General features: G+C 55.6%; 3 protein-coding genes across 4 annotated transcripts in view; 1 reads left to right on the forward strand and 2 right to left on the reverse strand.

The window, feature by feature from the left end:
• Positions 1-7,577, reverse strand: part of FAF2 (Fas associated factor family member 2) — a 28,093-nt gene extending 20,516 nt beyond the window's left edge. Inside the window, 2 exon segments of the mRNA XM_054038350.1 lie at positions 7,373-7,514; positions 7,516-7,577. Coding sequence (XP_053894325.1) covers positions 7,373-7,514; positions 7,516-7,577 — 204 coding nt within the window.
• A 1,686-nt stretch (positions 7,578-9,263) lies between these two features.
• On the forward strand, positions 9,264-17,769 carry CLTB (clathrin light chain B). Of its 2 annotated transcripts, XM_054037353.1 has the most exons (6): positions 9,264-9,490; positions 14,039-14,085; positions 14,999-15,116; positions 15,689-15,800; positions 16,390-16,443; positions 17,356-17,769. In XM_054037353.1, the coding sequence occupies exons 1-6, from the start codon at positions 9,325-9,327 to the stop codon at positions 17,525-17,527; spliced, it is 669 nt and encodes a 222-aa protein (XP_053893328.1). In that variant the 5' UTR covers positions 9,264-9,324; the 3' UTR covers positions 17,528-17,769. The 2 variants fall into 2 exon arrangements, with proteins under 2 accessions (XP_053893328.1, XP_053893329.1); XM_054037354.1 differs by lacking the exon at positions 16,390-16,443.
• Positions 17,770-20,546: 2,777 nt separating this feature from the next.
• On the reverse strand, positions 20,547-23,817 carry HIGD2A (HIG1 hypoxia inducible domain family member 2A). Its single transcript, XM_054038072.1, has 2 exons — positions 23,613-23,817; positions 20,547-22,787 (listed from the first exon to the last, which is right to left on the reverse strand). The coding sequence occupies exons 1-2, from the start codon at positions 23,749-23,751 to the stop codon at positions 22,621-22,623; spliced, it is 306 nt and encodes a 101-aa protein (XP_053894047.1). The 5' UTR covers positions 23,752-23,817; the 3' UTR covers positions 20,547-22,620.
• Positions 23,818-23,908: the final 91 nt, after the last annotated feature.

Raw genomic sequence — 23,908 nt, forward strand, 5'->3', positions numbered from 1 at the left:
CCTCTTCTCCCCACAGGCCCAGGAAAGCCAATACCTTCGGTCTATTCCAAGCCAGAATGCATCTGAAGCACGTAGCTGGCATGGTCAGCTGAGCAGTTACACACAACATTGGAGAACTGCTAGTTGTGCTCGTCAAACAAGACGATCAGGAAAATGCATTTCAAAAATCTGCAGTGCTTTAACAGGTTGGTGTCGGGGGGAGGCGTCCGCTCTCTGTGACCCCAGGCACCGAAATTCACAATTTTGACCAGAGTGGTTGGTTTCAGGCATTGTGAGACAGCTGCAGGAAGTCTGTTAGGGTTAACATAGGAAATGCGGTATCTACACTTGTACTGTGTTGACCTCAGTACATTGACCATGGCCCAATGCCACTTGGGGAGATGGTGTTACTGCATTAATGTAACAGCGTGCTTACCTAGGTAGGAGACAAACGTAAGTGTAGACACATGCACAACTAGGTTGTCACAAGGTGGCTTACATTGACCTAACGTTGTAGTGGAGCCTAGACCTCAATGCATGTACATTCTGGATGCCTTTTCAAAGCACTGGACCTGAGTGGACACAAGCATATACTTTATCCCTGTGCCTGCTATTTGTTCAGGCATTTGAGTTTTTACAATGGAGCATCTAAGCCTTTGAATAGCATGTGTTGTAAAGCTCTTCATCACCACCTCTTTTAATAACCCTGAAATGCTGCTAGCGACTGCATATTTACAAGATTCAGAAACTTGTTCACACCTTTGTTTCTACAGATTAGGATTACTGCTGGGCGCTGTTAACAGGACTGCCTGCCCTGACAGAACATTCTCTCCTTTTTAAGTTATGCAAAATACAGTAGCAGTTTTTGGATGAAAAGCAAATATACATCACAGTTTGTTGCCTAAGTTCCATTTGTTTTAAAGAGTGTTGATCTTTATAACATTTGCAGGGGTGCTTACAGAGCTGGTTAGCTATGTGTATGTTTTGAGGAGTACTAATTCACAACACTATTCACTGACCATCACTGTAGTATGGCAGTTGTGTTCTTGGTAACATTCCAGGCCTTATCCACAACGGCAATTTTCAGGAAACCTCCCAGGAGTGGGAGCATTAGTGTAGACCAGCCTACAACATTTTTACCACAATTTGCATTAGTACTCCCACCATTGTTACAACAAATGGAGATGTACTGGTGATGATGCAGTGATGGGAGGTTTCCTTCAAAACTGCCTGTGTAGATGCAACCTCAGGTACCAAGCATTAGTTTGTTAAACAGCACTCTTACTACCATATTCCAGAGTAGAGGCAACATAATTTATGAACATCTCTGAACTCTCTCATTGATGCTGAAAATAGTTTTCCACTGAATGTTAATGCCTGGTATGACTACAGTTCAAATTGTCAGTCAAGAACCATGCTTAGACCATTCTTGCTGGCAAAATATTAATGTAGTTTTCCTATAGCTTTTAGGGACCTTTGTATTAACAGCAAGACGCCCCCCGCCTTTTTTTTTTTAAAAAAAAAAACACTAGCCAGCAAGACCATGTTAGAAATCTGAAGTAAATACCACACTTCAATTGCAGTCAGCTTTAATTTCCAGTATCTATGTGAATTTGTCAGATATCATCACGTAAAGGTTTTCCCGCAAGGAAAAGAAGCACATTTTATTAGTCTTTAGTTTCAAGTGCCCAAATGACATTTTCAAATAATTCCACTTAACCATAATTTTCCCCTTTATTGCTATACGGTAGAACCTCAAAGATATGAGCATCAGAGTTAGTGTCTTACTGGTCAACTGGACAACCTGTGGAATTGGAAGTAAATCAATCAGGCAGCAGCGCAGACAAAAAACCCAAACAAAAAGCAAATACTGCACTGCCTTGGGGCTCTAGCCCTGGGGCTCAGGGCTTCGGCCACAGGGGGTTGGAACTGCAGTCGCAAGGTGGAGGGGTGATCAGGGCTCCAGGCGGGGGCTCAGCCCTGCAGCTCCACTCCCGGTTTCCGCCTCATGTGGGGTGCTGGGCTTGGGGCTTCAGCCCCACAGGAGGCGCTGGGGCTTTAGCTATGAGGGGAGCGCCTGTTTCAGCCCCCCTGTAGCTAGAGCCCTGAGCCGCAGTGCTCCCCCCCAGGTCTAAAGCCTTGAACCCCAGTGCTCCTGTGGGGCAGAAGCCCTGAGCCCCCTGCCCAGAGCCGTGGCACCCCGAGTGTCAGAAGCCTTCCATCACCAGAGTATCTATGTACTGTATCTCTCTCTGAATTCATAGGCCTTGTGCTTTTACTCAATTCGCTTTACTTCTTACTACACCTTTAGACAAATATAAAAGAGATAACAAAAAAAAGCTAATCCCAGCAAACCAGCAGTCACAAACAGGCTCCCAAGCAGAACAATGCAACCTAACATGAGGGCTCAGAATGCATGAATGCTGAATGCACTACATAATAGAAACTTTCCAAAACTAAAATATCAAGAACCACAAAAGCCCCATTAAAAACAAGCATCTAGAAAGTTCAACGTTTGTCTCCCATATACCACTTCAACTTCTCATATAAGATACAGAACCTTAAGAAAAAAGGTTGAAGCTGCTTTGTGAGGCAGTCCGTTCCCTACAGTTTTGAGATGCAGATTAAAATCCCTGAAAGCATCTCAGCTCAAAGCAGTGAGAAGTGGAATTCAATGTTTTAGTAGCATATTTGCTCAAGAGGTCAGTACTAGTAAGCATAAGATCGTGGGGGTTTGTATATTAGACTTTAAGGAAGTTGCTCTTTCTCTGGAAGACTCATATGTTGAAACATCACATACAAGATGCAAGTCCTCACACCCTCATAACTGGCACTACTGTTAATTCCCAACCCACTGCCAAATTCCAGAGAATTATGTTTCCAAGGGCGAAGAGCATCTGACGTCTAGCAACACAAAAGCCTTTCCCAAATCTTTTTTAGGAGAGAATTTCTTTGCAAGTGTGTTTATCAAGGGTTTTGATATATACTGTGATGCCCAAAGTATCAGTGACATTTTGCTAACAAGTTTCATCTCTCTCCACTTCTCAAACTAAAGAGATGTTTGGCTCCTTTCAGCTGCATGCCACTATTTTACTTTGATCTACAACCCATCCTGGACAATGATCCCTCACTTCACAGACCTTGGGAGGCAGGCCAGTCCTCGCCCACAGCCAACCCGCCAACCTTAAGCATATTCTCACCAGCGACCACGCACCGCACCATAACAACTCTAACTCAGGAACCAACCCATGCAACAAACCTCGATGCCAACTCTGCCCACATATCTACACCAGCAACACCATCACAGGACCTAACCAGATCAGCTACATCATCACCGGTTCATTCACCTGCACATCCACCAATGTTATATATGCCATCATGTGCTAGCAATGCCCTTCTGCTATGTACATTGGCCAAACTGGACAGTCACTACGCAAGAGGATAAATGGACACAAGTCAGATATCAGGAATGGCAATATACAAAAACCTGTAGGAGAACACTTCAACCTCCCTGGCCACACAATAGCAGATGTAAAGGTAGCCATCTTACAGCAAAAAAACTTCAGGACCAGACTCCAAACAGAAACTGCTGAGCTCCAGTTCATTTGCAAATTTGACACCATCAAATCAGGATTAAACAAAGACTGAATGATTATCCAACTACAGAAGCAGTTTCTCCTCTCTTGGTGTTCACACCTCAACTGCTAGCAGAGCACCTCACCCTCCCTGATTGAACTAACCTCGTTATCTCCATACTGATTTATACCTGCCTCTGGAAATTTCCATTACTTGTGTCTGATGAAGTGGGCATTCATCTATGAAAGCTTATGCTCCAATACTTCTGTTAGTCTTAAAGGTGCCACAGGACCCTCTGTTGTATTTTACTTTTGTTAGCTTAAATTAATTTAGCTTAAAAGTAGGTTCAGGGTTTTTTTTTGAATGACACTACAGTTTTGAAAGCAAATTTATTCTCATCACAACAGAAACTATCCCATTCTGTGTCTGCAGAGGAAAGCCAACGCTCAACCAGCATTACATTAAACAGTCAGAAGTTTGAAAATCAGGCCAGAAATGAACATGGATCAATAATTAAATCCTACAAAAGCAGCCTCACTTTGTTCTAGCTCCTAACAAACAGAAGTGCATCTCTCTCTGGATTGCCCAAACCTACTCACATCCAGCTTCTCTCTACAGATGTCCCAAAAGACAGCCCTTGACCAAAACCAAATTAAGAACCTTTTGTTGCTCACGCAGTATTGGATAGGACAATTCAAGGATACAAAAGCACTTCATATTTATGTTTGACTTAAAATAGAAGCTATTTTTCTATAACAAACAAATTTGAAGTTGAAAGAATCACTTCTTTTCAAGGGTTTGTTTTTTCAAGAACTATGAATTTTCTCAATAGACACCTTATTGAGCCTGGAAATTCCAAGTTAAAGTTCCCCATTTAAAAAAGAAATCCAAGATACCTGTAAGTACACAAATGCACAGTTAACTCAAACCACCTTAACTCTGCCCTCCTTTCATAAGGGAATCATGTAAACAACCAAAAGTTGAGAAACATTATCCTTTCATCACCTGGTTTCATTTTATCACTGACCTTAAAGACTTTAATTACCTTTTAATTATACAGCTGTTATGCAGACTGCAGTCTTCTTTAAAGTAACAAACAGTCCATGTATAATAGATCCTTTTAACCTTAACTCCAGGTTAAATTTTTTTTTTTAATTAAGAACTTCCTTAGGTTTTTATAAACATTTAAGAACTGATCAATGACAAAAGTCCACGTGGACCCTGCAAGCCACACAGGGATGGGCTCAATTCTTTCCAAGATAACCTCCTGCCTCCACTGTGTTACTATCTCACCCTTCAAGTCCGCAGCACTGCTATGGGTACCCGCATGGCCCCACAGTATGCCAACATTTTTATGGCTGACTTAGAACAATGCTTCCTTAGCTCTCGTCCCCTAACACCCCTACTCTACTTGCACTACAGTGATGACATCATCATCATCTGGACCCATGGAAAAGCCGCCCTTTAGGAATTCCACCATGATTTCAACAATTTCCATCCCACCATCAACCTCAGCCTGGACCAGTCCACGTAAGAGATCCACTTCCTGGACACTACAGTGCTAATAAGCGATGGTCACATAAACACCATCCTATACCGGAAGCCTACTGACCGCTATACTTACCTACATGCCTCCAGCTTTCATCCAGATCACACCACATGATCCATTGTCTACAGCCAAGCTCTAAGATATAACCGCATTTGCTCCAACCCCTCAGACAGAGACAAACACCTACAGGATCTCTATCAAGCATTCTTACAACTACAATACTCGCCTGCTAAAGTGAACAACCAGATTGACAGAGCCAGAAGAGTACCCAGAAGTCACCTACTCCAGGACAGGCCCAACAAAGAAAGTAACAGAATGCCACTAGCTGTCACCTTGAGCCCCCAACTAAAACCTCTCCAGCGCATCATCAAGGATCTACAACCTATCCTGAAGGACAATTCCTCACTCTCACAGATCTTGGGAGACAGGCCAGTCCTCGCTTACAGACAGCCCCCCAACCTGAAGCAAATACTCACCAGCAACCACACACCACAAAACAAAAACACTAACCCAGGAACCTATCCTTGCGATAAAGTCCATTGCCAACTCTGTCCACGTATCTATTCAAGTGACACCATCATAGGACCTAATCACATCAGCCACACCATCAGGGGCTTGTTCACGTGCATATCTACCAATGTGATATATGCCATCATGTGCCAGCAATGCCCCTCTGCCATGTACATTGGCCAAACCCGGACAGTCTCTATGCAAAAGAATAAATGGACACAAATCAGACATCAAGAATTATAACATTCAAAAACCAGTCGGAGAACACTTCAACCTCTCTGGTCACTCAATTACAGACCTCAAAGTCGCAATACTCCAACAAAAAACACTTCAAAAACAGACGCCAACGAGAAACTGCAGAATTGGAATTAATTTGCAAACTTGACACCATTAAATTAGGCTTGAATAAAGACTGGGAGTGGATGGGTCATTACACAAAGTAAAACCTATTTCCCTGTGCTAATTTCTTTTTCCCCTACTGTTACTCACAATTTCTTGTCAACTGTTGGAAATGGGCCATCCTGATTATCACTACAAAAGTTTTTTTCTCCTGCAGATAATATCCCACCTTAACTGATTACTCTCGTTATAGTTAGTAATGGCAACACCCATTTTTTCATGTCCTGTGTATATATATCTTCCTACTATAGTTTCCACTGCATGCATCTGATGAAGTGGGTTTTAGCCCATGAAAGCATATGCTCAAATAAATTTGTTAGTTTCTAAGGTACTCGTTCTTTTTGCTGATACAGATTAACACAGCTACCACTTTGAAACCGGTCTCTTTCCTGTCTGCCAACCACTTCCCCCATCATGTTCACCTACATCTGGGACATGCATGCTTTGCAAAGCACTCATGGGGTCACATCTCCAATATATGCTTTTTAGCCATGCAAATTTCATGATGTATGTGAAAAATCACAGCTAATATCTAAATAATTGTACTCAACATCCACAAACAAAGTGTGTGGCTGATTACTGGCTGAAGTTCTATGGCCTATGTTATACAGGTCAGGTTACATTATCACAAGGGTCCCTTCTAGCCTTAAAAATCTATGCACTTCAAAACGATGAAGTTAGCAGCTTATTTGACAAAGGGAATGAGAAACTGCCTGCTTAGCCCCCCCACGGAAAGCTTCCGGCTCCGCACTAGCAAGCACGCAAGGCATGTCCGAGACCATGTAATTAAAGAGGCTGGGGCAGTCCGCGAAGCTTTTCCTGCAGGCAGGTGCACTGACTCATTCACAACTCGCTTCCCGTGTTCACCAATCCCCATCAGCGTCCAGCAGTTCCCTCTGCAGAAGCAGTAAACAGCTAACCCCCGGCCCGAAGCGCCGGCAAGCCAGAGCACCAGGGGGCAGCATGGGGGCCGCGATGGGCAGAGCGAGGCCCCTGCTCCCGGAGGGCTCCGCGTGGGCGCTGTGCCCGCGCCGTGGGCTGCAGGGGGAGGCCCCGTCCCGAGGGCTGCACAGCTCCGGGCCCCGTGCACGGACGGTCCGCGAGCTGCAGCCCCTGGCAACGCCCCCCCGGGGCCCGGCCCCTCGCCCAGGGTCCTGCCCAGCCGCGTGACCGGCGCCCGATAACCGCCCCGGGTGGAGCTCCCGGGGGCAGGGCCCGGCCCAGCGAGCCCCTAACGGGAGAGGGGTCGGCGGCCCCGCCGGGGAAGTCGAGGCCGGGGCGGCCCGGCCCGGTCCCCTCACACCGCTCCCCGCTCGGGCCGCTGCGGGGCCCCAGGCCCGGCTCCCCCCGGGCCGGCACCTGGAACTGCAGCAGCCTCTCGGTCTGCTCCGCCGTCAGCTCCCGCTCCTCAGGCGCCGCCATTTTGCTGCCGCCTCTGACCCGCCGCTCCGTCACTCTCCGGAACTGACGTACCACGCCGCCGCACTTCCGGCCTGGCGCTGGCTAGCCGGCCCCATGGCCAACGGCCGCTTCTCTGGGCCAGCCGGAAACGGCCGAGCGCCATCCGGAGATGCCCGAACCTCACTCGGGCTTGTCCGGAAATACCCGAACCCTGGCACATGTTCCACGTGACCTACCAGCGGAGGTTCCCGAATTTGGGACGAAGCTGTCCGGAGATGCCCGAAGGCCGTGGTCACTTGTGGACTGCCTGGTTCGAATCTGGCCTCCGGCCACAGCCTGGCCCTGGCCCTTCCATGACCATGGGACTGGCTTCCTGGGGCTGCAGTCTGAGCTCCATGCGGGCACAGCTGCCGGGCTGCACAGGCCACGGATGGGGCCAGCTCCCCGCACTGCATTCTCCTAGGCCTGGGCAACCTTTCTCCTCTCTCCTGGGACACAGGTCAGGCCCCAGGTCCCAATTTCTGACTGTGCTCAGCACCAGGTGCTGCAGAGGGAGATGCCAGAACCCGCCGGGGCCAAACGGGGAGAATCTGTCCCTGCCATCCCCCGCCCAGGTCTCCTCCTGGTTTCAAGTAGTGTCTGGTTTAATCCTGAAATGGGGGTTTAACATTCCTGCCCCAATGTCTGCTGGAGCACTCACTTGTCACCGCGGATAGTCTTGTTTTGACAGTCCCTGATCATTTGAGTGAACTTCGTTCTTGCCCTCTGCTGAATTCACATCCCCACACCATCTCCCGCCACCCCTAATGGCCACCCCCCTGTACATACACACATCACCCCCCCTTCACACCGGTAACAAATGGCACCAGATAGTGGGCGATTGTCCCCCTCCAGTACACTCCCTTGCAGATCTGCAAACTGGTGTCCTCGCCTGGATTCTTTGCCAGCATCAGGGTTAGTGAATGTGAGGATTTGTCAAAGCAGAGGGCTTGGGAGAAACTGAGATTATGGGCAGACTCCCAAGAATACCCCTGGCTGTACACTCCAGAAACGTCCCAGAGCCATTCTGGAGTGGCAGGGCTGACGTGGCCGGGGGGTATCACACCACACACACACTTTCTGGGGACCCAGGGGAGGAGAAGGGGGGTGTTTCCATGTTTGGTAACTAATGCCTCATGGTGCCGGCTTGTCTCCGCACCGACCAGCTGTGGCTCAAGGTGAGATGGGTAAAAACTGTCCCAAGACATTAACAAAAATGTGCTGGGCCCAATTCAGAAGAAGGGAACAAACTGAGCCCTGTGCAGGTTTGAGCAGGTAAGCGCACGTCTGTTTCTTAGGGCACAGGCTCTGCTGAGTCCGGGAGTCTATTTCCGGATGTGCCCGGTCAGGGGCATCCTGCAGGAATCCTGTCGTGTTCCCCCGGGGCCTTCGGGGCTTTGCAGACCAGGGCCCTGCCCCAAGGAGCGTCCCGGGGCTCCGGGAAAGGAGCGGGTGGCAGCGAAGTGAGGGGGGGTCTCTTCCGCACCCCTCCGCTGTGCCTGCGGGTTCGGGGGGCAGGCCGGGGGCTGGGAGGCTGCTCGCTATGGGGAGCTGGTGTCCCAGCGGCCCGCACCCGCTCCACCGCCCAGCGCCCGCCTGCGGGTCCCCTCTAGGGCGCCCCGCCGCGGCCCTGCTCCGCGGAGGGTCCCGCCTTCGGGGGACGAGCCTGGCCCACCTCGCGGGCGCTGTGCTCCGCCCCAGAGCAGGCCGGGCCCCCCGCGCCCCGCCCCGCCCGCCTGGCTCCGCCCGCCCGCCGCAGTGACAGCCGCGCCCGGCTCCGCCCGCCCCGTCCGCCCGCCCGGCTCCCGGCTCCCGGCTCCGAGCGCTGCGCGGCGGCCAGGCAGCGCCCGAGCTCGTCCGGCGGGGCCGCCATGGCCGACGACTTCGGCTTCTTCTCGTCGTCGGAGAGCGGCGCCCCGGAGGAGGACCCCGCCGCCGCCTTCCTGGCCCAGCAGGAGAGCGAGATCGCCGGCATCGAGAACGACGAGGGCTTCGGGGCGGCCGACGGGGGCCCGGGGCAGGCCCCGGACGTGGGGGGTGAGTGCGGGGGGGAGCCGGGCTGGGGCAGGGCCCTTGCTGGGCTGGGTGATGGGGATTACCACCCCCCCGGGGCTGGGCATAGCGTGGGGCTGGGTGATGGGGATTACCCCCCCCCCGGGGGCTGGGCATGGCGTGGGGCTGGGTGATGGGGATTTACCCACCCCCCCGGGGCTGGGCATAGCGTGGGGCTGGGTGATGGGGATTACCCCCCCCCCCCGGGGCTGGGCATAGCGTGGGGCTGGGTGATGGGGATTCCCCCCGCTGGGGTGGGCCATGACCCCCCAGGGCTGGGCACGACGTGTGCCCCCAGTGGGGCTGGGTGATGGGGATTCCCCCCCCCCCCCCACGGGGCTGGTCCCAGCCTGGGGCTTCTGCTGGGGGTGGGCCATGACCCCCCAGGGCTGGGCACGACGTGTGCCCCCAGTGGGGCTGGGTGATGGGGATTCCCCCCCCCCCCCACGGGGCTGGTCCCAGCCTGGGGCTTCTGTTGGGGGTGGGCCATGACCCCTAGGGCACAGTTGCGTCCCCTATGCTGACTGTACATGGTGCTACAGCTGTGAGCAGCGGCCTCCTTTGGCTTGACAAGCAGCCCCCCCCCTCCCCTTTTAGGAGCATGTCCCCATGTCCTTCACTGGGGTGGGGCTGGGGGACCTAGCTGTGGGGATTTGTCTCCTTCTAACTCCTCTTCCCGCTTGTGGCTGGGGGAAGGATGTCGGGCTGGTAACAGCCAGCAACCTGGCTGGAGCTGGGCAGTAACTGCTTTGCCCCAGGAATAGAAGAGAGGTTTTGGACACAGGAGCATGGTCTCATGGTTAAAGTACACGTCTACCCCGATATAACGCTGTCCTCGGGAGCCAAAAAATCTTACCACGTTATAGGTGAAACCGTGTTATATCGAACTTGCTTTGATCCACCGGAGTGCGCAGCCTCCTCCCCCGGAGCGCTGCTTTACCGTGTTATATCTGAATTCGTGTTCTATCGGGTCATGTTATATCGGGGTAGAGGTGTACATGGGGAGGGACTGCGAGTCAGGACTCCTGGGTTCCGTTCCCCACTCTGCCAGGGGTGGAATGGGCTCACCTGCCTGCCCGGGGAGTAGGGCTCTCAGGGTTCCCAGGTCCCATCTCTACAGGACTTGGAGCTCTGGCGTGGGCCGAGCACAGATGATGTTACCCTGGAGTTCAATGGACAGCATGGCTGCTGCTGGCTCTGGGCTCTGCTCTCCCAGTGCTGCTTACTAAAGATCAGGACACAGCCGCCACTTCTCAGTGTGACGTGCCCCCGGAGCTCCTGCCCCGTAGGACTACTGGGCTGATGTCAGACAGCAGCAGGGCGAAGGCGAGCTGCCCCAGCTCTGCCCTGCCGTGATCCCGCTGCCATGGAGAGGAGGTTCAGTCTTTGTGGCTCATTCAGGCAATAAAGGGCCCCTCATGCTGGCTGGGGGGTGAGCTTGTGAAGGGTGGTCAGCTTGTCACACTGACATGAGCACACCAGGGCCGGGAAGGCAGCAGGCCTGGCTCTCCTCTAGCCCAGCGTAGGGACAGGTCAGTGGAGTTCACAGCAGAGCCAGACTCGGGGCCCAGGGAGGCATTGGGAGTGGCAGCTGGAAATGCTGCCAGACAAGATCTAGCAAGCCCCGGCACTGGGTGTAGCCACCTACTTAGAGTGTGTGTGCAGGAGTGTGACGGGGTGGAAGAGAAAGGAGGGTGCGGCTGGGCAGGGATGGGAAGCAGCAACAGAGAGGGATCTAAGGCCCTGCTCTGACTGGAGCAGCTGGCAGGGTGGAAGGTCGAAGTCTGCTTCCTCATGCCCCTGTTTCATGCTGTCTCTCCCCTGAGTAGCCTCCCCTAAGGCCATTAGCTCAGCTGGGCTGTAGCTGTGAAGTTGCCTGATTCCCAGGAAGGAAGCCGTGAGCCCCATGGCTGGTCTGGCCCATGCCCGGCTGCACTGGCTGTGTGAATCCAGGACATGGGGGTCCAACTGAGCTGCAGGCCCCTGCCTGCCTGCATGTCATTGGGGAGAACCCACGTCCCTCTCTAGATGGAGGCAGGGGCCTCTTCTCGGTGCTCCACTACCCCTCCAAGGCCATCAAAGGGGCTGGAGTCTGGCTCCCCTTTGCCCCAAATAGCCTTCACCTCAGTTGGAATTATTAGTAATATTAGAAATAATTAATATTAATACGGGAGACTACCAGACACTAATTTAACTGTACATTCCTTTATTGAGTCCAAAGGCCAAATAATACTTTATACAGTTGCTCAAAACATGCCTGACTGCCTAAAAATAAGCAGTCATTACACCCGAGACCGTCACAATGTATTCAGTATACTTATGGATGGGCCAGATCTAGGGAAAACAGTCTCATCCTGGCGTGCTCCAGCATGATGACATAGGGTCTGACAAAGAACCCTCAAACTCATCACTCTTTTTATACCCCCAACAGACCAATGCTGCCATAGCCCATTACTTGAGCTAACAAATACTTGGAGACAGTTCACCCTAGTTTTCAAATTTAATCCAGAGAGGATTTACAACCTCCGTTCTCCCAAGGTCTTTCCTCCTCATCTCTTCCCCTCCTACCTGCTGTCCAACAGCTTTTTCATGGCACCTGGGCTCACCTAGCCTTTAGTTTTAAGATAGCACAGGTATCTGGGGTGAGAGAGTCCATGTTGGCTCCTTTTAAGACAGATTCTTGTTGTCTTATTTGAAACCGTCTGCAGTCTCCCCTACCGATCAGAGGCCGTCTTTGTAGAAACTGTCCCTTGCCTCATTAATTACTTTTTGAACCAGACATCCTTCCTCCTTCATTCCTTCTGGCCCCATAACTCATGATTTTCAAAGCCTTCCTTCTACTAGCTAGTCAGTACCTTGCTTCACAGCGCGTATATTTTCTTAACCAAAGCTAACTTTAGTTCTTTACTTTCATATTTATTCCACAACCTAACAGCCGGGAGCCTGGTCAATATGCCCAACAGGCTCATCTCAGGGACAGATCTCTGAAGGGGCGAGCGGGTGGGGGAAGATAATTCTGCCCATTTTATAGGGGGAGAGACTGAGCCACAGAGGGAGGGGACCTGCCCAGTCATAGGGCGTCAATGCTTGTGCTGTGAGTAGAACCCAGAGCTTCCAGTTCCCAGCCCTTATGTAATGTCCCTCCTCCCAGCTCTGCCCCGTCGGAGCATTGCCCCAGGTGTGGCATTGGGACTCCCTGGTGGTCTTGTGGGCCCAACAACAGCGCCACCGCTCCATGCGCCGAGCTGGCTGTGAGGCCCATCTGCAGGCTCCCCCGCCAAAGGCTCTGGGACCTTCCTGCCTGCCTCAACTGGGTATGGCACAGCACAGGCAAAGTGGAGTCAAAATGGTCCAGCCTCTGTTTGGGAGTCCCAGGAGCTGGTTGGAGGGATTCAGCTGATTGCCCCTCTGAATGACCAATCACATGATGTGCCCATGTGTGACCTCACCGCTCAGAGACCTTGGCTTTGGTTGGAATGTTTGAAAGTTGGGGGAATATTTGTTGTTACTAATAATAGTCATAATAACAATCAGTGCGGCTTAAACCTGGCCAGCCTCCCGGCTTGGGGGCTTGGGAGCAGTGCCCTGCAATTGCTCTAATCACTGGATCAGATAAAGCACCAGGAAAAGTGTCATAAGGACATAAATACACCGGAGCCGAATCCCCTCGGACACACGTGTCTGGTGGGGAGAGGCGGAGGGACATGCTCCTCAGAGAGGGAGTTTCACACCCTGGGGCTAGCACTGAGCCCTCCTTTGTCCCTCGGCTATAAGGGCTTTAAATCCCAACGTGATAGCTTTAGATCCCACGCCCACAGTTCTGCCAGTGCCCTTCACTTCCGACCCACAGCCCCCCACTATCCCTCCACCTCTCCCCAGGCAGCCAGGAGGAGGCAGGGCGGGTGGGCAGAATGTGATCATAGTGCTGGGAGCAGGGGGCTGCTGCCTTTTGCATGAGCTGAAGTGAAGCCAAGGGAATTACTGTCAGCAAGGTGAGGGATTTACTGACTAGAGCCAGGGAGATAGTGCTGCACAAGCTTCCCTTTGCACAGCTCTGACCCACAGCCCCACGCCCACTGTTCTGCCAGTGCCCTTCACTTCCGACCCACAGCCCCCCACTATCCCGGCCCTGCGTGCCCCACGCTCACAGTTCTGCCAGTGCCCTTCACTTCCGACCCACAGCCCCCCACTATCCCGGCCCTGCGTGCCCCACGCCCACAGTTCTGCCAGTGCCCTTCACTTCCGACCCACAGCCCCCCACTATCCCGGCCCTGCGTGCCCCACGCCCACAGTTCTGCCAGTGCCCTTCACTTCCGACCCACAGCCCCCCACTATCCCGGCCCTGGGCTCACCCCCCCCCCAGCTCTCCCAGTGCCGTTCAGTCATGATCCCCCAGCCCCCTGCTATTTCAGCCATGAGCTCTGCACACCCCAACACACACAGCTCTGTGTGCCAAGCTGAAACCAGCAATCTTGGGTCCCTCGTGTGCTGCTAACAGCTGGGTAACATGTTTCTCCCTTGCCTCCAATGCAGCTGATTTTGAGGACGTGGGGGCCACTGTGAACGGAGATTTCTTTCAGGTGAGAGCCAGACCCTTTGCCCTGCCCTGCACTTAGGAACAGTCACCCAGTGGGTTTGCTTGGGCAGAACAGCACCACCTTGCAGCCCTGTGGACTGAGGCTTCGGCACTCCCCTGGCCAGAGCTAGAACACCCCTTGTTATCGGTGACTGTGCCCGGCCCCTCATTTTGGGGACTCGGCGGTGCGGGCGGGACACCAGGATTCTCCCCACAGAGGCAGGGTGTGACGCCAACAGTATGACACTAGGACCCAGAAAAAGGGAGGCGTCTGGTTCCAACCAGCGGGGTGGAGGGATCGGTAGCAGGACAGTGCCCCGTCAGAATGACTATGACTTCACAGGCGCATTAGCCAGGTGGCTGCGTCTGCCCCGTGATGCCAGTTGTTAGGATGATGTCACAAAGGTGCAGCCCGTAGCCCCTCCCCAGAGCAGCAGCAGCTGATGGGGGCGTGACGGGACAGACATGAAAGTCGTGTTGGCAGCGAATGGCAAGTTCTATCGGGTTGCGCCGGTGAGTGGCTGCTCGGCAGGAGGCGGGTGGGAGGAACTGGGCAGTGAGACGGGTTTGATGCTGTTAGAAGGTGCCAGCTGGCCTGTTGGAGAGGAGGGCGTCTGGCCTTGGTGGCCCCTGTCTCTGTGCTGAGGGGGTGCTTGGGGTCAGCCACGGGGGTGGGCTCCTTGCTATGGATGTGGGAACAGACTGAGCCCTCCAGTTCTTCCTCTTGGGCCCCTCAGTGGGTTTGGTCACTATCAATCCAGAGGGGGGCATTACACTTCACCCCTCTGCAGGGGTTCCACTCGCCAGGGCTCCTCTGAACACATGCCCTTGCTGTGCCATGCTTAGGGAGGGTCTGGGGGCAGGCAGGGAGTGCTGGAGAGGGCTGCTTTTCATGGGGAAGTGCTTGTCCCCTGCAGGAATCCAATGGCCCCACGGACGGCTACGCAGCCATCGCCCGGGCTGACAGGCTGACCCAGGAGCCCGAGAGCATCCGCAAATGGCGGGAGGAGCAAAAGAAACGGTTGCAGGAGCTGGGTGAGTGGGGTGGGCAGGGCGGGCGGCTCCTCTACACAGCGTGGAGACCCTGCCCGCTTCTGTCCCTAGCAGCTGCGGAGAACATGGGCTCCTAGGCCCTTTCTACTGCATTGCCACACTCCCAGGGCACCCGGGGAGACACCCTGCCCTCCCAGGCTCATGTTCCCTGACCCTGGCTGGGGCGCCAACCCAAGGGCCAGGCTCCCGGCAGGAAGTGTGGGTGGGTGCCCCAGCTCCTACGCTGCCTGCAGCACCTCTCTCACTGAAGCCTCCTCTTGCACGCTCCACCCGGCTTCTGCAGCGGGAGTGCTGCTGCTCGGCGGGCCTGGAGAGGGAAAGCCTCGTCCTTGGGGGCTGCAGAGTCCCTCGGGCATGCGCTTAACTGGGAGGATGGGAAGCTGGTGCTGGAGCAGCAGGGTGGTCTGGTGACGTGAGCATCTGCCCCAGGACAAGAGTCTCTGACCCGGGACCCTGCTGCCTGTACAGCCCTGTCTGCTTCTGTTCTCCCGTCAAGGGAGCGAGCTGACCCCGGCAGCAGAACCTGCTGACCGCCCCTCCTGCTTGTGCTCTAGATGCTGCTTCGAAGGTGATGGAGCAGGAATGGCGTGAAAAGGCCAAGAAGGACCTGGAGGAGTGGAATGTGCGTCAGAGTGAGCAGCTGGAGAAGAACCGAGTTAACAACAGGTATGGTGGGGGATGGGGCGGTGGGGCCGGCCGGGGATGCAGGGAGCCTGTCGCTCAGCCGAGCTGCGTGCAGCCAGAGGAGGTGCCCGGGGCTGGTCCACCCAGAGTCCTAAAGCCAGATCCACAGTGGCTCTTACCAGCAATAGTCACTGTCAATAATAGCTCCCAGTCCTCTGGGGCCTTGAAATGCAGCCACCCCTGGGCTGGAGCCCAGCAGCAGAGTGGTGGTGGGGATCTTTGTCAGGAAATGGGGTCACACCCCTACTCCTCTGAGAGGTGCCCTGCGGAGGAGATGCCTCGCTCCGGAAGGTCTCATCCCGTCCGGATGCTACGAGACGCTTGTTTCCGTGATGCTGGTGCTGTGGCATCTAAGCACCGAGTCAGTCCGATTTCACTGCCTGCCTCGCACTGGGGGGTTTCTATGTTCCTGCCCTGCTGCCGGGAGCCCGGGCTCACTAGCGAATCGGAACGGGTTCCCTGCCCCGTCGGGCTGGGGAAGGACACTAACCCCGTCTCTCTCTCTCTATCTAACCCTTTGCCTGCCTGGCTGCTCTGCGTCTGCTCTCCCTGTCTCCTGCTCATGCGCTAGGATTGCTGACAAAGCATTTTACCAGCAGCCGGACGCCGACGTGATCGGCTACGTGTATGTGCCTCTTGCTGTCTCTGTGTCCTTTCCCTAGAGAGCCCTGGGGATTTCAACCCTCAGAGACACTCACTGCCCAGATAGGGGTTCCCAGGGGCCCTTGGCCTCCAGGGCAGGGGGCGGGGGGGGGCACCCAGCTGAGCACGTCCTACTGGCGGATTCACAAGAGGTGAGTGGGGCTTTGGATCAAGCCTGTTGAGGAGGTGCCCCATCAAGAATCTGTCCCCCCACGCCCCGGGAGGGATTGCTGCACCTGCCTCCCCAGGGCTGGCTGGCAACGTCCCAGGTGAGCGCAGGCCCCCCGGAGTCTGAGCGCAGGGAGGGTCGGCACCTGGGGCACCCTTCACATGAGGCAGACGGCTCTGTCTGGGTGTGTAAGAGCCTCGCTCGCTGCTGGGAGCCGGCTGCCTCGGGCCTGGAGATCTGGGAGCGTGAGCCCAGCAGGGACGGGGAGGATAGTTTGCGAGCTGGGCGTGTGCATGGTTGGGGCTGGCCCAGGCTCGGGCAGGCAGGTTGGCTGTGCTGAGCCTAGCGGCTCTAGGACAGTAGGATAGCAATGGCCAGGCTAGTCCCGAGGCTGTTGTTTGTGACACTGGGCTACCCACATCCCCAAAGCAAAGGGGCGGGCTGCTGGTCTCTCCTGGGAGCAGCTGGCTGGGGCCCCCGGATTGCCTGTAGTTCTGCAGCCCCAAGCGCTTGCTCTGGAATGGCCCAGCCAGGACTCTGTGTCCCGGAAGGAGGGGGCGTTGCCTGATCATGGGAGAGGTGATGGGGGTGAACCGGGTGGAGGGCAGGTGTGGTGCCTAGCAGCGCCTGGGTCCGACCCACTGGGAAACAGGAACCGCCCTGGTCTCAGGAGGGAGGCCCAGCAGCCCCCTCTCCCTCAGGGACTGACCCCCGTGTCTCCCGCAGGGCCTCGGAGGAAGTCTTCCTGAAGGAGTCCAAGGAAGAAAACCCCGGCACAGAGTGGGAGAAGGTGGCCCAGCTGTGTGACTTCAACCCCAAAAGCAGCAAGCAATGGAAGGACGTGTCGAGGATGCGCTCGGTGCTCATTTCCCTCAAACAGACGCCCCTGTCCCGCTAGCCGCCCACCCAGCACGACCAAAGAGTGGGGGGGGGGCAGGGGAGGACACGGGCCACTCCTCCGCCAGCGGGCTCGCCTGGACAAGCACAGCAGGTTCAGTCGGACGCCAGCAAGGGGCACTGCTGCCCCTGCCTCCGCTCCCCCGCCCCCTTTGCTCCCTGGTGTGTGTGGCTGGCTTGGTTGGGTTGCTGGTTGTAACCGTCCCCTGATTTTCCTTTGCTTAAAGGGTGCATTGGTCTCTTTTTACACTTATTTATTACCATGGTGGTTCCCTGGGCAACAGGGCTGGGCTCCCTCCCCCGCTGCCTCTGGGGCAGGGAGCTCGACGTCGACAGGCCAGGCACAGGCCTCTGACGCTGCGAGAGATCCCGGGGTCTCCTTGCCGTCCCTCACATCGACTCTCCCATCTCTGCCTCAGACCCATCCAGCTTTTTCCCCCGGGGCAGAGAGCTGAGCCAGTCCGGTGGGTGCAGACCCTGCCGCCTCTTGGCCACGGCACTGGGTGAGAGTGGGATGAGAGGCAGCATTGTCTAGTATCCTAGCATGGGGCTGGGAGCCAGGATGCCTGGGTTCTAATCCCAACTTCTCATGGGACCCTGCCCCTCGTGTGTCCGCCTGTAACGGGGGATGACGCTGCGCTGCCTGCAGGGGGTGGCTGTGACACTGGGAGGGGCAGGGCCGGTTCATGGATGCACAGGTGTGACGTCGGCTGGAGGCAGCGGCTGGCTGCACACAAGCTGCCAGGGAAAAAGGAGAATCTCAGTCGGGGACACTCCAGGCAGGGCAGAGCTGAGAGCATGCAGGAGCATAACCCCCAGCTCCTCCTCCAGTGTTAGTCTGTGTTTCTGGCATTGCAGGACTGGAGAGGCAATGGCAGCGGCTACCCCTGCCCTGGGGAACTCTCTGCCACAGGACAGTGCTGATGCTGAGCTCACGGGATTGGGCATGCGGCTGGCTAAGGGGAGAGGCTAAGGACACAGCGATGGCTTTGACAAGTCAAGGTCAGGGCTCAGGAGACATCTCCCCTAGGGGAGCTTATTCCACCACTGCTCATGAGGGAACGTCTTGTTCCTCCCTCTGGAGCACCTGCTCCTGGCCTATCATGGAGCCGGGATACCAGGTTCGATGGGCCCCTGGGCTGAGCTGCTCCGGCACTTCCTCTGCTCCGATGTGAAGGGAGGGGAGTGCAGAGCTGCCCCTGCCCTACTGCAGGAGACACGGGCTGAGATCCCCCTTTGAGTTAGGCCAGGGAGAGAACCCCCCCCATCCCCCTCCGCATGGACTTGATACTCCCCGAGGAAAAACTCTAGCTCTGGTGTTTGGACTCTGCCCTGCCTCTGAGCAACTGATGGGCCCTGGAAAAGTAAGGGGAGGGCCTGGGGTGGGGACAGGTGACGGCTGAGGCAGCCTGGCCTAGTGGCTTGTGGCTGCACGTTCCTTTTGTCCCACCCCTGGCCTGCCAGCTAAAGGGACCCCACTCTCCTCCCCCGCGCAATGCCCTTTGGGGAGGGGGCTCAGCTTCCTCCCCAAGCCCCTTCTCAGCTGCTCTGTCAATAGGTGCTTGGTGGGGCCAGGGCAGCTCCCAGCACAGGGAGCCTGGAGCCCAGAACCCATCTGTGCACTCAGGAGCAGACAGGCCCGCTAGACCCACTTCGCCCTGGGGCTCTGCCTCCTGCCATGTTCTTGCCGTCTCTGTCCTGGCCGCATTCGCCTTGGGCAGGGACTGGGTCAGGCGTGGGACAGCTCGCCCAGGGCATGCAGCCTGGTGTGCTGGGTGGGGAGAGCAGGCTCGGAGGAGACACTGGCAGGGAGCTCAGGGCAAAGTCTATAAAGCCAGGAGCCCCTTCCAGCCACTGGGGTGAGGCACAGGGGAACCTCTCTCCCCTGCAGACCCAGCCCTGCCCCAGGTGAGTCCTGTTGCTCAGGTTTAGGGCTGCGGCTCTTGGCAGGAGGACGTGGCTGCTCCGAGACGCCCGGCCGGGATTCCCTGCTCCAGGACCCTGAGAGCGGCAGAGCAGCAGCCTGAAACTGGGCCTAGCGCCTGCACGAATGGAGGGTGGGTTTGACTTTCACGCCAGTGACAGCGATGCCTCCTCTCACGCAGGCTGTGCGGGCCGCTCCCAGGCTTCGTTGCTGGACAGGTCTGTTAATTACTGGGTGTGTCAGCGGCTGAGGGCGGTAGCCCAGCCTCTGCAGGCTTGGGGAGCCTAAGCCGCCCCGCTAGCCCATGGGAGAGTCCCCCTACCCTGCCTTGTACGCCTACCAGCAGGAAGCACGGCCTAGGCATCCCGCCCGCATTTCTAGCAGGGAGCAGGACCCCAGGGTGATAGCTGGTGCTGCTGCTTTACAGACAAGGGCCCGGATCCTCCTCCATCCCGGGTGGCAGCTCTGGCTGTTCTGTGTCCCCCCAGCTTTGGTATATGTGACCTTGTACAAATAAACTGACATGACTCCCACCCAGCCCAAGGAGCAGCCGCTCGCTTTCTTTCTAGGCTGACGCGTCTCTCCGAGCGGGCGTGGGGGAATCCGCTGCAGCGCTGAGCCCGCAAAGCACCCCGCAGACTGGGGCCTTGCTCGCAGCAGGGCTCAAAGGAGACCTTAGGGAGGGGAGCCAACCTCAAGGAAAAGCAGGAGTGAGCTGGGTTCACTCTGCAGCTTTACCTCCAGCAGTTGCTGTGGGCTCGGCTCGGGGTGGCTGATGAATTCGGAGCCTCCAGGAGGCAGAGAGCTAATCAGGATCGTGTTTGGAGCTGGGCGTCCCCCACACAGCTGGATTCTCCTGAGCAGACATCGCCAGTCTCGCTCCATTCAGACATCAGCATCTGGGGAAGCTTTTGTTGTGCGGACCCTCTCCCGGAACTGGGCACGTGCCCCCAGGCTCCAGGGGAGAGGTGCTCAGAGCCTTGCTGGATGGGATGGTAGAAGCAGCTGCCTCCTGGCCTGAAACAAGTCAGCTTCAGTTGTGCAATGCAGAGTCCTCTTTGGAGGTAGCACAAGGGATAGAGCCAAGACATGGAGCTTCTTCAGCCAAAGGAAGGTTTATTAACAGCAGCTGCCACCCCACTGAAGAGAAACAGTTTCACCTGTCAACACGATCAGATACAAATGCACTGGCCTCCTGCAGGCCACCTCCCAGGACCAGGGCAGAACATGCACAGGACCTGCTCTTCTAGCTTGAACTGACTCTACGGGCTACTTCCAAAGCGGAGGTTCACGTGACCTGGCTGTCTTTATTCCCAACAGAGACAAGAACCTCAGCATGCCTGACGCTAGGGCGTCAGCTAGAGCGAAACTCCCATTACCTTAAATCCAAACAGCCCATTGTGAAGCAGATCCTGGCTGGGCGAGATGAGCCAACCCCACCGCTCTGAGCCCCGCCAGATTGCAAACGAACAAGGCACTTTTTCAGACTAACCCGGCAATCCCTTCCTCCTGTGCCGAGAGCCAAAGTCACAGCACCCTTTACTGAAACAAAACCCCCTGTCCATCCAAATGGCCAATGCAAGCCCCTGGGCTCTGGCCAGGGGAAGGGGGATGGGAGTCTTTGTTCTCTGACTTCCTTCTGTCCAGCTCCAAGTAGCTTTATTTTACTCAGAGAAGCTGCCCTCATAGGCTTCCGCATTCACTGTCTCAAAGATTCTAGGCCATTTGGCTCTGTTTACGAGTACAGGGCAGCAAACCTCCCAGGATCCGAGAGGAAAGCTGGGACCCTCCCCAGTCACAAAGATTCCCTGGACACAATATGGCATGGAGACCCCCTCATGGCACAAATCTTCTGCATAGATCATCGCGTCTGCTGTGTGTAGCTCCTCATGTCCTTCCTTTTGTCAGCTGCTCAATGCAGGACCCCAGCCACCAGTTTGGTGCTGTCAATACCATCTGCTTTCTGCCTTTCTCCATCAGAGTCCTGCACTACGCAGCTGCCAAAAGGAAGGACAGGAGAACTACACCCAGCAGATACGATGATTAGATTCAACAGACCCATTTCCCTCCCTCTCATTAAATCCTCCCACCCCAGCTCTGCATGTCTGACCTAGGAAGACCAAAGATTCTTTATAATACTTTGGAACTACATCAATATCTGCTAAGGAGGATCCTTATTCATTGAGATTTTTGCCCTTATCTGGGTCCCCCCCCATCTTTCACTATTAATACTAAACACGTTCCAATTAATGCATGGAGAGCTTTCAGATGGAGTCTCCTGCTGGGAAGGTTGTTAAGACAGGAGAAAATACTGCTCCCGTTGGGCATTAGAGACTCAGAACGCAGGAAGTTTTAGTTCTTGACAAAGGTTGATTAGTTTCACAGCAGTTAAACTCCAACCAAAATATTATTAAAAAAACCACAGACCTTATCTGACCCCACCTTTGAAACCCTCCAATTTCACACATTCTAACAGGAAGCTACATTTCCTGTGTCCTAATCTCCATCACTACAGCAGCAAGGTAGTGGTTCTCTACCTGTTCTCCCCCCCCTCCATATAGTACGGAAGAACCCTTCACAATTTCCCTCCGCTTTGGAATTCAATGTCCTGATCAGAATCTCACTGCAATTTTCTCTTTACGAAGCACGGGTGCAGTTGGCTTATGGTTGGTAACCTAATTGATCACCCATTCTCTCCAGACAAGCCCTGGTCATGGGATGTGATCTCTCTAGACAGGATCTAGCCCCAGAGAGGGGGACTGCTCTCTTGCTCCCACTCCCTGCCCAGAAAGGTGCATCACTTGATTTGCCTAAGCCCCAGCACAGCCCCTTCCCCATGGGGGTCACCAAGGCAATGGGTTCAACGGCGATTAATAATGCTGGGTGCTAGAGACAGAGGCCTTATCCTGATGCTGCCTGTGGGTCCCCCAGGAAAGGATGAGTGCCCATGGAGTCAAGAAATCTCACAGGTCAGGTTTTAGGTTGAATCACTCAGGTGTATTCACTGCATTTCCAAAACTCTAGAACCCAGTAGGATCTTTAATAATTGCTCCACCACCATTGAGCTGGTCCCCCAGCAAGATGAGAGCAGCCAAAGGGCCCATTTCTGCGACATGAAGCACAGGTTGTCTGTCCATTCCTGGAGACTGCGGCTCATGGCCAGCCTGACCTCACTTCTGAGCTTTCATTGCTGTGGCCACTACCCCCACCATGAGGGCAGCAATGGTGAAGCCCTGAGCCAGGACACGGGCCCGCATCATCACCTGGGACTGGTGGGTATTGCCCTTCTGGAAGCAAATGAGTCCATAGATCAGAGCCCCTGCAGTGGAAAGGCAGCCTGCAGAGAGGGACAACACTGGGAGGTTAGTGGGGGGCAGTAGGCTGAAGTCTGTGGGGCAGGGTTCAGGGCCCCTGTGGGTCACCCCTCACTCCACCCCTTTCCCCAAACCTCAATGTCTCCTCCCTCCCCACCCCATTTCCCCTGCTTCACCTCCCTCTCCCTGCCCTCAGGGTTAGTAGGCACTGGATAACACCCTCCGGCAGGAGAGGGCCGGGTTATGTCCCATTTCCTGAGCATTCCCAAACCCCTCATTGATGGGATGGGGAAGGGTATTCACTCAGCTCCGCTTCCTCCTACTCGTCCTCGCATCATCCCTGCCCCTGATTCTGGACCCCCAGGTCCCTAACTCCCCCATCCCGCCAGACTCTTAGCTCCCCACTCCCCTCAGATATACCCCCACACCCCAACAGGCACCCAGCCCCCTAGCTTCCCCCATGCCACACCCTCCCCCGACCTCTAACGCACTCTGTCTCACCCAGGCCCCTCGTTCCCACTCCCCCCAGACCCACCCACCCCGGCCCCTCACGCCTGCCCCCCCAGGCACCACACGCCCACTCCCCCCAGACCCGCCCCCTGCCCCCCCACTCAACCCAGGCCCCTCCCCCAACCCACTTCCCCCAGGCCCCTCGCTCCCACCTCCCCCCTGCGCCCCCCTAGCCCCTCGCTCCCGCCGCCCCCCCCACTGCCCCCAGACCCGCCACCCCAGGCTTCTCCCTCCCCCCAACCCACTCCCCCCAGGCCCCTCGCTCCCACTGCCCCCAGACCCACCCACCCCAGCCCCTCGCTCCTGCCCCCCCCCCCAGGCTCCCCACCCCCACTCACCGATGGGCACCAGCGGGTTCTCGCGGCTCTTGCGCAGGAACTTGTCCCGGAACCCCTCCCGGAGCACGGGGGTGGGGATGAAGCCCTCGATAAGGGGGGGGCTGCTGGGGTCAAAGGGCGGTGGGGAGCTCTGAGCCATGGTCACCACTCCCGCGAGCAGCACAGGAAGGTGACTGCCAAGGAGCCTCCTCAGCCACCGTACTTGGAACGGAAGTCAATTGCAGCCGTGGGACTACATATCCCAGCAGGCCATACGCTTGCAGCGGTCGTGTTGGCGCAAGGCCTTCTGGGATATG

Source organism: Malaclemys terrapin, chromosome 8, assembly GCF_027887155.1.
Source record: "Malaclemys terrapin pileata isolate rMalTer1 chromosome 8, rMalTer1.hap1, whole genome shotgun sequence".
NCBI lineage: Eukaryota > Metazoa > Chordata > Testudines > Emydidae > Malaclemys > Malaclemys terrapin.

What these genes read in the sequence shown, in the direction of transcription:
- HIGD2A (XM_054038072.1), bottom strand. Translation starts at nt 23,751, where the DNA reads ATGGCTCAGAGCTCCCCACCGCCCTTTGACCCCAGCAGCCCCCCCCTT. An exon ending in GAACCCGCTGGTGCCCATCG is followed by an intron (nt 22,788 to 23,612) that starts GTGAGTGGGGGT and finishes CCCTCTCTGCAG; the next exon opens with GCTGCCTTTCCACTGCAGGG.
- CLTB (XM_054037353.1), top strand. Translation starts at nt 9,325, where the DNA reads ATGGCCGACGACTTCGGCTTCTTCTCGTCGTCGGAGAGCGGCGCCCCG. An exon ending in TGAACGGAGATTTCTTTCAG is followed by an intron (nt 14,086 to 14,998) that starts GTGAGAGCCAGA and finishes TGTCCCCTGCAG; the next exon opens with GAATCCAATGGCCCCACGGA. An exon ending in AAGAACCGAGTTAACAACAG is followed by an intron (nt 15,801 to 16,389) that starts GTATGGTGGGGG and finishes CTCATGCGCTAG; the next exon opens with GATTGCTGACAAAGCATTTT.